This window comes from Lynx rufus, unplaced genomic scaffold, assembly GCF_022079265.1.
Source record: "Lynx rufus isolate CCGP_SWC_20201006 ecotype Redwood Valley unplaced genomic scaffold, mLynRuf1.p SCAF_10, whole genome shotgun sequence".
NCBI classification, from domain to species: domain Eukaryota; kingdom Metazoa; phylum Chordata; class Mammalia; order Carnivora; family Felidae; genus Lynx; species Lynx rufus.
Window position 1 is genome coordinate 66,806,516 of NW_025814824.1, and position 16,713 is coordinate 66,823,228.

At 39.8% G+C, this 16,713-nt stretch overlaps 1 protein-coding gene across 4 annotated transcripts in view; it reads left to right on the forward strand.

Annotated features, from left to right (window-relative positions):
- Positions 1 to 16,713, forward strand: part of SLC44A1 (solute carrier family 44 member 1) — a 202,892-nt gene that overhangs the window by 63,001 nt on the left and 123,178 nt on the right. For all 4 annotated transcript variants that reach the window (XM_047067374.1, XM_047067383.1, XM_047067380.1 and 1 more), the window contains exon 3: positions 3,595 to 3,737. In XM_047067374.1, coding sequence (XP_046923330.1) covers positions 3,595 to 3,737 — 143 coding nt within the window. The remainder of the gene's footprint in view (positions 1 to 3,594; positions 3,738 to 16,713) is intronic.

Consider the following 16,713-nt stretch of genomic DNA (forward strand, 5'->3'; position numbering starts at 1 on the left):
TGTGTTTTTGTTGACCGGTTTTTTTCCACGCCCAAAACCCAAACTAAGGCTTTCGCCTTGCTCAGTTGCATGTTAAGGCTCCAGGTTTGAAATTCACACATGCTTGTGACATAAAATGTGTCCCCTTTTTTGACTACTAGTGAATGAAACTAAGCAAATCCTCCTTCTTAAATTGAACTAATGAGTCCAGTTCAGAAATTGTCTGTCTCCCTCTGAGGCAGTAGGTACTTCCTAGTTTGCCAGATCTGGCATGGGATCCACCACCGCTGTATGCCTTTATCTGATTTGAGTCACCTTCTGTTTGTGATTAGATTTGTCTGCTCCTCTCTCTCTCTCTCAAAATAGCTGTTCTGAAAGCAATTCAGTAACTCAGTCCTTTTAAGATTTTAGCCATGGTTCTCTTCCTTACTAATAGGCTTACTTTCTCTGCAGTGATTGCTCTCTTCTATAGGCATATAAAAGCTTTCCTCATCCCCCTTATCATTTGCTTCATTAATATGATTTCTTTCTCTTGAATGCCTCTTCCTCTCCCCGCTTAGAGCCATTAAATTATTGAGTGCATTCTGTAAAGTTTCTCTCATCCTATTTTAATTTCGTGCACCACATTTTTTTTCTCATCTGAAACTATATTGCTTCCTGCATTTGGATTTCAGAATTTTTTGTTTTTTAAAGGAGATTGTATTTTTAATTATATTTGGCCTAATTCCCCATTGTAGGTACGTGTACCATATGGGAAGTCCCTGGGATAACAGTCATGGTTTCTTCCTATCTTCTTAGCTTACTATTCTCCTTCCTTTCTCCCCTGAAGCTTCTCACCCTCTCTTCTCTAATGCTTTTGGAAACTACTAAGAAGTTTAAATGGCCAGTGTGAAAATATGTCAGTGTCCCCATTTTACCATATATATGTAACATTTATAATTTATACTCTGCCTACATCCCAGAGGGATGTGAGGTGGCTTATGATAAAAAAAAAAAAAAAAGAACCTCACATGTCCCACAGTACTGTTAAAAATAGTCAGAAAGGGAAATCAGAAGCCATTGAAAGGAATCTGTAACACAAAGTACGTATGAAACATAAGAAGAAAATTTCTATAAAAAGTGAAAGAAGAACATAACCTTTTAATTATGCAAGGGCCTTGCTATTTTGACTATAGTGGAAGAAGATTGTAATTGTGGTCTAAATGTTTCTGTGTAGTGACAGAGTTACAGTATTTCTCATTTTCCCCCTAGAAATTTTTGTTCTAAAAGAAGAGAACTGAAGGAGTGTTTGGTTAGTCCCTAATTACCGTTGTCAGCCTCTTTGGTCTGGCTTCGTCATTCAGATTTCCCACTACCAGCCACCATGTCTTGGTCACCAGCTGTGTACCAGACCAGCGAGGGATTAGATGTGCATTATCTCATTTACTCCTCATCACTGGGTTGTGAAATAGAGGATGGGGCTCTGTGTTAGGGATGAGGAGGAAATACTCTAAGCAGGTAATTGGATCAGAGTCGCATAGGTAGTACGTGGTAGAGTGAGGGTTTAAATCCAGATCTTTCTGGGTTCCCTTTCTGTTACTTGGTGGTTCTTCTTGTCAAAGAACTGTGTTGGAAAATTAGCCGTTCAACCTCCTAATGTTTACCTCCACTTCCGGTTTTTGTTCAGTGTAGGATTTCCCAATGATAGGTTCAGGGATCTGCTTAAGATGGAAAGCTGATTTGAACATGTGTATGTGTGCAGAGGATTAAATTTTTTTATTTTCTTATGTTTTCATATTGGCTTGAAGTCCTGACATGGAACTAATTGTTTTGCATTTTTCTTGGAGGAGTCAGGAGAGAGGGAGTGGGCCACAAGATGAGGGTGCATAGGTGAGTCCTGACCAGCCTGTGCCTGACCCTAGTGCTAGCAGTTAGCTTTGAGGCAGAAGGGTACTAACATTTTTATTGAAACAGGACACTTACATGCATTATTTCGTGTCATTCTCACAGCAGCCTTTGTGGTAAGTGGTTTTAGCCTCAATTTATAGACGGGAAAACTGAAGCACAGAGCATTAAGCAAGTTTGTTCAATGTCACACAAGTAGAAAATGGAGTTCTCAGTGAAGCTTAATCTGCCCCTGGAGCCCATGGTCTTTTCCTTTACATGTTCTCATTTCTAACAATACTAGCTAATATTTATTGAGCTCTTACTATGTGCCAAGCAGGATTCTTAGCACTTTACAGGATTATTTCATTTAATCCTTACAGCAGTCTTATGAGCTACACAGTCATTATCTCCATTTCACAGGTGAGTAAATTGAGGTGTGGAGAGTTAAAGTAACCTGGCAAGGATCAGAAGGCATGGGAGTGGCAAATCTGGGATAGTCTCCACTTCTGGAGTTGACTTTCTTGTAAACCGTAGTTTCAAGCAGTTTCTAGTATTTAGAGCCACACTCCTTACTCTTTTTCCTTACCTGCAAGACAAAAATAAAGGGGTCATTCAGAAAAAAAGAATTTGTTTACCTTTTTAGGAAAGTAATTAAGGGGGGAAATACTTTTCTTGTAGGAACTGTGTGTGAGGACAGTACTTAGCACCGTAGCCCTGAGACCTAGCATGGCTGACTGCTTCTATGAGTACTACTCGTGAGACTTGGCTATGATAAGTTAAACAGTGCTAATCTCTGCCTTCATTAACCACTTCAGTAAAGATGATCAAAACTCAACCTTTCAATGACCACATTGCAAGATTTTCTAGCCCCAGCCTTTTCTCCCAATTCGGTTGATCAGTAATGATTCACCTTACTTCCTATTCTTAATGCCTACCAGCCTGCAGTGGAATATAGGCTGTTACTGCTCTTTGTGCATACTTGATTTAGCAAGCATGATGCAGTTCGGAAGCATCTACCATTTATTTGCCTTGGGCACTGTGATGAATCATATTCCCATGAAATGAAGTGACCTTTGTGGCACACAGACCCAGTGCCTCACTCTCCTTGGCTCTGCAATATTAAAAGCAGAGTAGTGTTTCATGGTGTAATTTTTTGGCTTGTATACAGCTTTACTGAAGGAAGGAAACAGAAATGTTGTGGGCACCAAAGTGGTAATAATTCAAAACCCACGTACCTATTGTTCTTTGAATTTCTTTCTTTCATCGGTTGCTGTTAATTTAACAGAACTCTTTTACAACCAAAAACTGCTGAAGAATGAAACAAGCTGGGTTTGATTTTATGCTCTCATCTAGCTTCTATGGCTTTGGACAACTTATTTAACCTCTCTGGGCCTCAGTTTCCTTATTATGAGGATTAGCGATAACGTCTGGTAAGCACCTACTACAGAGCCTGGCACAGAGCAGATGTTCCATACAGAGAAGCTGCTCTTATTATTATAAAATGCAAAGACGATCTCATGATGTAAAAGCTTGAGATTTGTTTTGTTATGGTAGTAAATAGTGTTTCCCTGTGGACTTCTTTGTGCTGCTCATGTGAAATCCAAGGAAAACAGTAGAATAGTGTTTGCAATAAGGAAAGATAGCTCTTTGTTCCCCTCAACAGACAAAAGAAGCTCATTATCGTATCAAGTAGTGACTGTTGCTATTGAAATGGTTTATTTGTATGTTTTTTCTGTTTTTTTTTTCTAGGGATTTATTTGTGGCTTTTCAGTAGCAACAGGTGCAGCAGCGAGACTAGTGTCAGGATACGACAGCTATGGAAATATCTGTGGGCAGAAAAATGCAAAGTTGGAAGCAATACCAAACAGTGGCATGGACCACACCCACCGGAAGTGAGTAGACTGTTGGCTGAATGAACTCCATGGAAACTTTGAACGGGGGTAGAAAATCCTGCTCTTTTATATTTTCTAATAATCTTCAGTAATATATTATTTTCATATGACTCCTGTTGGTGTTTTTACTTTTTAACTGTCCACTTGAATCATTCCTGGTTTTGGTCTCTAAATACATTTTCCAGGAAATAAAATGAGCTGCCAGGTTAAAATGGGTGACCTTCAGGGTTTAACAAGTAAAGGCTTGATTTGAGAGGGTTATTCCTTTACTCTGTTTTCCCATTAGCCTATAGGTTGTACACAAAGTTTTAACTCAGGAAATAACATAATATTTTTTCTTCCTAAGATTGTACTTGATGGGAGAGAGAGGGATGGTAATGGATTTTGAAACATTAAAGGTATAATGAAACATTTTGTGATGCATCATTTATAAGTACAGTACGCATAAATTTCCAATTTTATAAAAGATACATTTTCTTTGTCAGACTTTAAAATTTGTTTTGAGTTCTCAAGCTTCATCTTTTGAATGTCTTGAAATTCCTTAATTGTCTTTTTTCTTCGGAGGAGCTATGACTTCATTTTTAATGTCTGTGAGGGAAATGTATTTCATGAAACATATTTTAGGTATGATGTCAGTGTATTTGTCCACACTGTATATTTATGCCCTACTTGATTAGACAGGTCTAATAAATAAAGACAGATCTTCAGAATTAACCAAACTAATTTTAAAGTAATGGGTTATCCAATTCAATTAATGAACTTTATAGGAAAAGGCTAAGCAGTAGAAACATTTTTTTAGGCTATAGTTGTCTTAAGAAACATTTTCCAGGATGTGATAACTATTCTTATTATTAGATAAATCTGTTTGTTAAGTCATGGCCACTACCGGCAAATATAAGATTAATTTGATAATTTCACAAACCTGAAGAGACCCAAAAGGTTAGTAATATCTCAAAGATAGTTCCCCATTGAATGAAGGAATAATGCTATTCAAATAAATGAAATTTTAAATAATAATAATAAATATTTGTCTAGCATGCCATAGTTGGCAAGCATATGATACCATGCTGTGAGGTAGGTGTAGCAGAGGCTTAGAGAGATTGAAATGATTTTCTCAAAAGTCTGGTTGCTCAGTGGAATATCAAACGCAGACCATGAGCTTTTCCCCTGATAAAGCACCTGCATCCCTTGACAGAAGTAAAAACTGGACTCACGGAGAGTAATTTGGAGGATTTTCATTTATCCTATTTTTTGATTGCCTCATAAAATTAACACAAATTTTAAGCCTTGTATCCCCGTAACAAGATAGCCCATATATATATAAATTTTTATTTTGAAATAATTTTAGACTCATAGAAGTTGCAAAAATAGTACAGAATTCTACATCTTTTTTTTTTGTAGGTTGTGTTTTTTGCTGTCAAATACTGTTTGACTCGTTTTTGTTTTTTTTTTTTTTAATGTTTGTTTTTGAAAGAGAGAGTGCAAGCAGGGGAGGGGTAGAGAAAGAGGGAGACACAGAATCGGAAGCAGGCTCTGAGCTGTCAGCACAGAGCCCAACATGGGGCTCAAACCCACAGACTGTGAGATCATGACCTGAGCTGAAGTCAAATGCTTAACTGGCTGAGCCACCTGGGTGCCCCATGTTTGACTCTTTAACACTGTTCACATGTACCAACCATAAAATATCACTATTTAGATAATTTAGGAGGTTGGAAAAGGGCTCTCTTCCCTCAGGTCTGCTGCTCATATGAGGTCATACTCATGTATATGGCTTCTTTTGTAACTTGCTGATGGTTCCAAGCTTATTCTCACCATAAGGTTTGTGTAAATGTCACTCTTCACATTAACCTTGTGGAGGTTCATTTGGTCGATTTTTAATTTATATATACACACACACACATACACACATATATGTGTGTATGTGTGTGTGTGTGTATTTTGGCCTCTCACAAAGAAAGCCTGCTTTTTATTCCAAAAAATGATTACTTTTCCCTGAGTGCTTAGCAGAGCTGGGAACCATTCATGGATAGCTGTAGGGGAAATAGTTTCCCGAGTATAGCTACACTTTAATTCGTGTGTACATGTTTATTTATTTTTGATCTCTCCTTGTTCTTCTCTGCATATAAACATTTTAGTACCGACCCATCTAAGTATTTCTACCTATAAATGGTATATATAGTATTTAATGAACAATACGTTTTGAACATATCTTTCTCAGGTAAGTCTATACTGTTTGGGTTTGAAAGAAGACACAGTGCCTTTGTGTTTGTTACCTTTATGCCATCTTCTTCTTTTTCCTGCCACATGCATTAGTTTCCTCCTATATCATTTCCTGATATATCTTTGTCTTCATTATGAATACTAGGCCCTACTATAGCTATACAATTTTTTAAACCTGTTTTATCTGCTACTACCTCAACTTGACCCGGATCACTATTTTCTTCGGTTTCTTATCCTCGGTCCCTAGTACCTGATACTTATTAGGACCTACCTCCATACATATTTGTTGAATAGGTTAAAAATCTTGAATACAGGGGTCCCTGGGTGGCTCAGTCAGTTAAGCATGTGACTCTTGATTTTCGCTCAGGCCATGATCCCAGGGTCATGGGATCCAACCCCATGTTGGGCTCTGTGCTGGGCATGGAGACTGTTTAAAATTCTTTCTCTCCCTTTCCCTCTCTACACCCCCTCTAAAAAAACAAATTAATTAATTAACTAATTTTGTAAAAAAAGAAAAATCTTGAATACAACTAACTCTTTCTTGCCTTCATGAGTATTATTTCCTCTGTCAAGAAGAAAACTTTCTCCCATTCTTTACGTGGCTAAATTCTACTCACCCTTCAGCTCTCAATATAAATGTTATTTCCCAGGTGGCACTTGGGTGGTTAAGTCGGTTGAGTGTTCAGCCTCACTTAGCTCAGGTCATGATCTCACAGTTCATGAGTTTGAGCCCCACATCGGTTTTGCTGCTGTTGGCACAGAGCCTGCTGTGGATCCTCTGTCACCCCCTCTCTCTGCTCCTCGCCTGCTTGTGCTCTCTCCTTCAAAAATAAATAAACATTATAAAAATAAATAAATGTTATTTCCCAGAAGGGTCTTTTCTGATCTCACAAATTATTTTTTTTTAATATTTACTTCTGAGAGAGAGAAAGACAGAGAGACAGAGCGCAAGGGGGGAGGGGCAGAGAGAGAGGGAGACACAGAATCCGAAGCAGGCTCCAGGCTCCGAGCTGTCAGCACAGAGCCTGACACAGGGATTGAACTCACGAACTGTGAGATCATGACCTGAGCTGAAGTCGGACGCTTAACTGACTGAGCCACACAGGCGCCCCTGATCTCACACTTTAAATCAAGTGTTTAAAAATGCTCTCTCTTCTGGTGCCCAGTTGGCTCAATTGGTAGAGCCTGCAACTCTTGATCTCAGGGTTGTGAGTTCAAGCCCCATGTTGGGTGTAGAGTTTGCATACGTACATAAATACATAATCTCTCACTGTATCCTATAAACTTTTGCACTTATTTGTTAAATGTTTGCCTCTTCTAAGTTCCCTGAAAGCAGAAGTGAGGTATGTTTTGTTCATTACTATATCCTCAGTATTTGGAATGTAATAGGCACTTAATTAAATGTGTTTGAATGGGTAAAAAATATATAAATTTTTTTCTTAAAATATTCTTTAACAAGTGAATTATCGGGGCGCTTGGGTGGCTCAGTCGGTTAAGTGTCCGACTTCGGCTCAGGTCATGATCTTGTGGTTCACAAGTTCGAGCCCCGCATCGGGCTCTGTGCTGACAGCTCGGAGCCTGGAGCCTGCTTCCAAATTCTGTGTCTCCCTCTCTCTCTGACCCTCCCCCCATTCATGCTCTGTCTCTCTCTGTCTCAAAAATAAATAAATGTTAAAAAAAAATTTTTTTAAGAAGTGAATTATCAAGTCTAAGGATCTGAATATTTTAAGATTATTAATAAATATTGCTGATGAATATGGCTTTCCATAAAAAGGCTATTCCATTTACATTCCCACCAACAATGTCTGAGATTGCTTTATCTTTGCTAGTATTACTAGTTTATATTTTTCACTAATTTGGTTAACCAAAAAATGGTGTTGTATAGTTTTAATTTGCAGGTCTTTGGTTATTCATCAGCATGAGCCTTTTTCCTCCACACGTTTGCTGGCCTCAGGACAACTGTTGTGCTGGCATTATCTATTCTTGGTCTTCTAATCTCTAATCTTCTCCATCCTTTATACTGTGATAGGATTAAGTTCTTTAAAACACTTTTTATGGTCATTTCCCTGCTCAAGAGCCTTTTGTTTAGTGTGGATGCCTATAGTATCGTAAATGAGCCCACTCAACACCTGCCATTCCAGGCTTCCCATGATCTAGATAGACCCTTTGTACCTATTCAGTCCTCTCCCACTGCTTCTCCGTGTAGTAGTAGTCTTGTCCGGGATATTCATTCTGTCTGTGTGCTGTCCGCTCTACCGCTCAGCTGCCAACCTAAGTTCTTGAAAGATGTAAGGGCCGGGGGGTCTCATAACTAACCTCTTCATGACATATTTCAAAACAGACTTTATCCCATAGCCATCTTTTATTACCTGAACTTTCCTGTCTCAAATTTGTTTTTCTCTTGTCTTGAAGTTCTTCTTCAATTATATTGTGTGTTTTTTCTGCCTGCATTAATTATAATTTGCTAGGTAACAATATTGCATAAACTTAGTGGCTTAAAGCAAGACACATTTAGAATCTCAGAGTTTCTGTGGGTCAGGAATCTGGGTATGGCTTAGCTGGATCTCTTGCTTCAGAGGATCTCACAGGACTGCAATCGAGGTTTTGGTCAGGGCTGGGACTCTGCTTGGGAGCTCCCTTTCCAAGCTCATGTAGTTGTTGGCAGCACTCGGTCTTTCAAGATAGTTAGACTGAGAGCCTTAGCTCTTTATGGCTGTCAGCCCAGGGCCACCCTCGGTGCATGCTATATGGGCCACTCTGCATGGCGGCTTACTTCAAAGCCAGAGAGGGAAAGCATCAATAGAGAGAGTCTGCTAGCAAGATGAAAGTTAGATTTCATGTAATATAATTATAGAAGTGATGTCCTTTTACCTTTGCCATATTCTACATGGTAGAAGCAAGTCCCAAGTCCCACCCAAACCCAAGGGGAGGGAATAATTGGAGCATCTTAGAGTCTTCCGGCACCCTGCCCAACTCTGTCTCTCTCGAGTGCCATGTTTAGCTCCCAGATTTAAATACCCAAGAGTTATTCCATAGTAGCTTATTGAATTGAAATAGTAGAGGAAGGAAGAAAGTTAGAAGAGAAATGGGAAAGGGAATGCCTTTGACCTGTTCTAACCAGAAAATTTAAGATGCCAAGATGACTGTAAGAATTCCACTAGTAGTAAAGAAAAGGCAGTATTGTATTGCCTTACCATTCTTATTGTAATGTGTTCTTTTTCTCCAAATAATATTTTTGACCTGACAATGTATTTACTGCAGTAATAAGGATGTATAGGAAAATGGTAGACAGTGTCTTATGAGATACAAGAAGGCCCCAACTTCAAATGGATTATGTTCCCAAAGTTCACTTTTAAGTTGGTTCTTTGAGATGTGTACAACTTTTCTGTGTAGAAACAATGCTATCAATAAGGTTTTGAGCCTGGGTTAACTCAGGAAAGTTCATTTATCTTAGAACCACATAGCATCAGAGATGAAAGACTTCTTTAAGATTATCTAGTGTGTAACCTCCTTAAAGTACCCCATCAAACATTGGTGAGTGCCAACTAAGGCTCAGAGAGGAAAATGACTTGTTTTGTAGCTGAGCTATTATTATAGCTGAGGTGCTAGAGAATGTGGGTAAGGCTTATGGTCTTTCTTTTTTTTTTGGTTGTGGGGAGAGGGATAGTAATAATATATTTTGAACTCTGATCGACAATTCCAAAAACATCTCTTCCGCCACATTCTACATGGCCTACCATTTTCAAAACCATAAAGCTAGCTTTACAGTGTATGTGCCAATTTTTAGACAGAGAATTATTATTATTATAGAAATTGTTCCCAAAGGGGAAGCCCCTTTGAATAGAGAGGGCTGTTTCTAGTTCTAAGATACAGGATTCATGGATGTGGGAACTGTAGTAGGACAAAACCTCTAGCTCTCTTGGCCCCTGGGGAGATGATTGGATGAGGGGAGGTGTTGTGTTTCCTCCATGGATGTTACCTTGTCCTGGGTATCTGGGACGGGAGAGGCTATGGTAAGGTGCCCGTGACTCTTAGCACGCATAGGTTATTGTAAAGCTAGGTTCACGTATGTAGGGAACTGCTTTAATCTTTTTTATATAGGTATTATATCATTATTAGAAATTTTTTCTCCATTCTGCAAACAACCCTAACAGAGTTTAGCAACTCTTTCTTTGTAACTCTTAAGTAATTTTCTCAGTCAGATAAGTGAGATATATCTCACTTATCAATATTGATTTTTCCATAGAGGTTCCAAAGATATATTTTTTGCACATATCTAACTTTCTTCTTTATCTTTTTATCTTTCCTCTGAGGAAGCCATTTAAAGCCCCAATCACTGATAAAGGCTCTTTGACCGTAAAATGCCTCTCTGATTTCAGATAATCAGTATTAACAGGATATGCGGGAAGTAGAGGTCTGAGGAGGTTGATGGCATACATTTGTAAGTAAAATCTTTAGGGGGCATTTTATTTGAGACCTTTTTCAATTACCTTTGTAACCTGTGGCAGAGTATCTAGCGTGAGTTTTACTTCTTTCCTTTAACTGTCTCGTTCCCCAGAAATCCACAGTATAGAAGGTTTGTGCTGGAAGGGCCCTGGAGATCACAGAGCCCCTTCATTTTACAGGTGAAGAGACTGGGGTCTAGGAAACGTCAGTGGCTTGATGAAACAGTAGCATTAGGACTAGCACCCCACTCTTCATGCCCTTGTGCTCTTTGTATTATATAGTGGTAAGTTCCTGTGATTCCATTACCACCCCCCCCCCCCACCCCACGCACTTTTCACTTTTGGGGCATCTCCCTCTGGATTTTTAAAGATGAAAGACCTTTAGTAGAACATGCAGAGAAGAAGGGGCAGGTTACATAAATCAGTAAAGTCATAACTAAAAAAACTTTGAAACCTGTACAATCTATGAAGGCTTTGAATAATTTGAAGGCAGTTTTCTCTGTTTTTCTCTCAGGTAAAGAACAGACATTTTAATGATTAAATACGTCGTTCTTATTTCACATTTGGGCATTTCTACCATTTGTGTGTGATTGATTGATTTTTATATTCTAGAGAGAGAGAGAGAGAGAACAGACAAAAGGGGCAGAGGGAGGGAGATTGAGAATTTTAAGCAGGCTCCACGGTCAGTGCAGAACCCAACATGGGGCCCCATCCCACGACCCTGGGATCATGACCTGAGCCAAAATCAGGAGTTGGATGCTCAATTGACTGAGCCACCCAGGCCCCCCAGTTTGTGTGTTTTAAATACTTACTGGAAGATATGTAACTTAAACTGATAATGTTACTTTTTATTTAGTTGATTGTTTAATAGAAAATAGTCTTCTTTTAAAGACACTCTCTATGTTTAAGATCTCTGTGTGGGTACATCATTGGCCCCTGATTACTTTCCCTAAAGCTCAGGGCTCTATAGGTTCAGTGTCTGATTCAATCTACTCCATGACACTTATAAAGGCTTATTTGGGGGGCGCCTGGGTGGCGCAGTCGGTTAAGCGTCCGACTTCAGCCAGGTCACAATCTCGCGGTCTGTGAGTTCGAGCCCCGCGTCGGGCTCTGGGCTGATGGCTCAGAGCCTGGAGCCTGTTTCCGATTCTGTGTCTCCCTCTCTCTCTGCCCCTCCCCCGTTCATGCTCTGTCACTCTCTGTCCCAAAAATAAATAAACGTTGAAAAAAAAAAATTTAAAGGCTTATTTGGGGGTTGGTAGTGATACGGTAGAATTTAGAGAACGTGTTTACTCTTTAAACTACCCATAACAAGATTGCCCAGTTTCCTGGGCCTGCACCATGCTGTATACCCATCTATTTTAGGAAGAACATTTTTCTGTAATTAGTTAATATGTAAAACATGCCTTTTTTGAATACCTTTTAAGGAGTTATGAAATCTTGTTGACCATGCATACCTGTCCCTTTTTGAACAAGAAAAAGAACTGAAAAAGTAAAGTTAAAATTACTTGCCTTAAGGATCCTTTAATCAGCCAAGTACAGTTAGTTCTTCATGTTTATGGACCTAGGACTTCTGTCTCGTCTTCCTGATGACTTAAATTACTGTTTACTGAATGTCTATCATTCACCATTCTTTTTTTTTAATTTTTTTTGTTTATTTTTTTAATTTAAAAACTTTTTTTAATGTTTATTTATTAAGAGAGAGACAGAGTGTGAGAGAGGGAGGGGCAGAGAGGGAGACACAGAATCTGTAGCAGGCTGCAGGCTCCGAGCTGTCAGCACAGAGCCTGACGTGTGGGGCTCGAACTCAGAGACCGTGAGATCATGACCTGAGCTGAAGTAGGATGCTCAACCAACTGAGCCACCGGGTGCCCCATATGTTTGTTTATTTTTGAGAGAGAGAGAGAGACAGAGTATGAGTGGGGGAGAGGTAGAGAGAGAGGGAGATACAGAATGGGAAGCAGGCTCCAGGCTCTGAGCTGTCAGCACAGAGATCAATGCAGGGCTTGATCTAACGAACTGTGAGATCATGACCTGAGCCAAAGTCAGATGCTTAACCAACTGAGCCACCCAGGCACCCCTGTCCTTCACCATTCTTGAAAATACTGTTTATTATTTTATTTAGTTCTCAGCAAACACTTATTGACAGTCTGTGTGCTAGAGACCTCTATTAGGAATAATAAAATAGGAGGCAACCTAAATGGCTGAAAAAAGAGGTTTGGTTAAACTCATCTATTCATGCATTACATTTCTTGGCTTTTATCTCATGGAAATTATAATCTAATGGAGAAAACAGAACTTAATAAACTCATCATATGATCACAAGAGTTATTACAGCTGTTGAAAGTGTTATGAAGGGAGAGGTGTGGGGCATGAGAGAGGTTGTAATAGGAGGACCTGGCCTAGTCTGAGGTACTACAGAATGGAAAAATTATGGTGTAGAATCCTGTCCATTGACATGGAATAGCCACATAATGTTTTTAAGGGAGAATATTACAGAACAGCGTATATAGTATGATTTTATTTATATGTATAAAAATATGCAAGTATATAGAAAAGTATAGAATGGCATGAAAATGTTAACATGTGGTTAACTGTTAAATTGTGGATGGTTTCAGGGTGCCCGGCTGCCTCAGTCAGTAAAGGACACAACTCTTGATCTCTCGGTTTTGAGTTCAAGCCCCACATTGGGTGGAGAGATTACTTAAAAAAAATGTGGGTGGCCTTAATTTTCTTTTATACTTGGTCCCTTCATTTTTCATTAATCCATATATATCATTTGCATAATGAAAATGGAATAAAAGGCATTCATAATCTCTGTCCTTGAAGAGCTTGCATTTAGTGGGAAGACGGAATATACAGATAAGCCATAACAGTGCAATGTGGGACATCCTAGAAGTATTATGTATTGGAAACTCAGTGACTCCAGTTTCTTAGGTTCCTAACTGCAGACTAGTGGGGACAGAAAAATAAGGCAAGTTGATGGGGGCAGGGGAACCACCACTATATTAGTTTCTACTGTTGCTGTAACAAATTGCCACAAACTTTAGTGTCTTAAAACAACAAAGTTCTCTGTAAGCCAGAAATCTGTGCACCGCATGGCTCAGCTGGTTCCCTGTTCCAGGTTTCACAAGGCTGAAATCAGTGTCAGCAGGGCTGTGTTCCCTTCTGGAGGCTCTGGGGAACGAATTTTCTTCCCAGCTCATTCAAGCTGTTGGCAGAATTTAGTTCCATGTGGTTGTCAGACTGAGGTCCCATTTGCTTGCTGGTTGTCCACAAGGGGTCATTCTCAGTTTCTAGAGGCAGCCCATATATCGTATAGCCTATATTCTGCGGCTCATGATCCATTTCCTTTAGCAACCGTGGATCAGATACTTCTCATGCCTCAGTCTCTCTAACTTTGCCTTCTTCAGGGTAGCATCTTGGTCTAGATTGTCTACGTGGGTGGAAGAATCACTCAGCCAATGACTGGGGGTTCGGGGACAGAGTCATTTTAAGTGGGGTTTTAGAGCTTTAGGTGGGTTGGAGGTTCAGAGCAGGACTTGCATTCTAGCGGGGGAAAATCATACACAGTGGTGATGAAGGCTTCTTGGACCGAGTGGTAGCTCAAGAGCCTATCACTAGTGAATTCCAATTAGAATACCAAACTTGGTTCTCATTGGCTGAAGAATATTGTGGGCTGAGTCTACAGGTTGGAGTTCTGTAGGTCAGGCTGAAGCTGGGTGAACACTGGCACCCACAGTAAAGATCTCCTAACTCTGTCTTGTGGAGATATAGAGGCTTAGGAGGGGAGAGATAGTGCATTTTATCCCTCATGCTAATGCTTGAGTTTTACAGCTTTCAGAATATTCTTGAGAGCAGCTCGGTAGATCACCTATCTCTAAGTTTGAACAAATGGAGATACTTTAAGCCTTTGATGGATTTGGCTTTGCTTTGAGGGAAAGCACTGTCCTCTTTGCCTCTTGTCAAAGTCTCTGATTCTAACATTAACCGACCACCTCACCTAGTTTGGCTCAGCATGAAAAAGAACAGCCTAGATAGATACTTAACTTGAACTTGCATTTGAGCACTCACTTTGCCACACATTTATAAGCATTGGAAACAGTAACATTTATGATGTTCTAAATAGAAACTTATTGTATTATTTATGCAGTTTTTTCTAAACTTTATTTTTCTCTCATGGAAAATGTTAGAATTTGTAAAAATGAGGGGCACCTGGGTAGCTCAGTCGGTAAAGCATCAGACTCTTGATTTAGGCTCACCTCATGATCTCACGGTTCGTGAGTTTGAGCCCTGCGTTGGGATCTGTGCTGACAGTTGAAGCCTGCTTGGGATTCTTTCTCCCTCTCTCTCTGCCCCTCCTCCACTTGCCTGCTATCTTGCTCTCAAAATAAATAAAAATAAATTTTAAAAAAGTTGTGAAAATGATAGGTAAATTTTCCGAAGGCAAATTTATGGAGGCATCTTTGGAAAAAATTTTTTGTCCTATTTTGTGACCATACTACTCCTTAACCTGAATTGTAAAACTTTTTACAAAGGTAACATCTGTGTTTCTAGTATAATTCTACCTGTAGGGTACTACTTGCTATGGATAATACCACTAGCAATTTGAAAGAGGAGATTCAATTACATACCTTAGAAAAATGTACGAGTTGAAAGTTGAAATGTTTTGCAGATTCTAAGTAGGGAAGTAAAAACCACTTAGGGGGTGCCTAGGTGGCTCGTCTGACTTTTGATTTCAGCTCAGGTCATGATCTCAGGGTTTGTGAGATTGAGCCCCACGTTGGGCTCTGCACTGACAGCGTGGAGCCTGCTTGGGATTCTCTCTCTCTCTCTCTCTCTCTCTCTCTCTCTCTCTCTCTGTCTCTGTCTCTTTCTCTCTCTCTGCCCCTCCACCACTCATGCTGTCTTCCTCTCTCCCCCTCTCTCTTTCTCTGTCTCGTAAAATAAATAAATAAACTTAAAAAAGCCACTTAGAATTAGATGACATGTATGCACTGAGGCAAGGATGGGATGGTTGGTTTTTGTCTGTGTTACCTTCTTGGGTGTGTGCTGCTGTCATTTAAGTTAAATAGCTGATTATACGTGCTCAACCCAGACTTTCACTACTTGGGTTGGTTCCAGGTTAACCAGGCAGCTGTAAAGATTCTAAAAAGCTTTTGTAACTGTTTGTAAGCTCATAGATATGACCTTTGTAATATGCTTAGGTAATTATTAACCACTTCAACTATGAATTTTCAAGTCATTCGCTTGCCATCTATTTATTCATCTGCACGTGAGTGTTGAGGGCAACTAAGAAGTTGGGGGGGGGGAGTCCACAGTCCACACATGACTACCCTTACTTCCTGACACTAATTGCAAGTGTAGGTCTCTAAGATGACCCTTACTTCTGACACCAGTTGCAAGTTCAAGGGTCCACAAGACCATCTTTACGAAGCCTCACAGAACTCACTGAAATCTGTTATACTCACAGCTTTGGTTTATTTGAGGGAAGGGCTGCAGATTAAAATCAGCCAATGGAAGAAGTACAAAGGGCAGAGTGTTCGTTGTTTTCTCCCTCCTATGGAGTCAGGGCATTTACTTACCTGACACTGGTATGTGACATACACATGACACATTGCCAACTGACAAGCTCACCCAACGTCTCAGTATTCAAGGTTTTCATTGGATACAGTTAACCATTTGTTTTCCCCTTTCCTTTGTCCTTGGGCAGCCAGGAGTGTCTTAGCAATATCACACATATCCCACCTTGGGGGAGGGGGTTGTGGTAGCTTGTGCTTGGCCCTTGGCTTGCCTTATGGTCCCTCACCAGTTTCTTCCCCCATCCTTGTCCCCAAGCAACTACTGATCAGCTTTCTGACAGTATAGTTTTGTCTTTTCTAGAATTTCATATACATGGAATCATGTAGTATATTGTGTTTGGGGTCTTTTTTTTTAACATCGCGTAATAATGTTATTGAGATTCATCCATGTTGTTAAATACAATAGTTTATTCCTTTTTCATTAGTGAATAGTATTCCATCGCATGGATATGCCACATTTTGTTTACTTGTTCAGTTTTGAGATATTTGGGTCATTTAATTATTTAACGTAATGGGGGGGGCACCTGCTGGGTTGGCTAAGTGATTTCAGCTCACGCTAAGTGATTTCTAGCAGTTGGTGAGCTCGAGCTCTGTGTCAGGCTCTATACTGACAGCCCAGAGTCTGCTTGGGATTCTCTCTCTCTCTCTTTCTCTCTCTCTCTCTCTGCCCCTCCCCCACTCTCAAAAGTAAATAAATTAAAATTAAAAAAAAAGAATTTCTATTGTGAA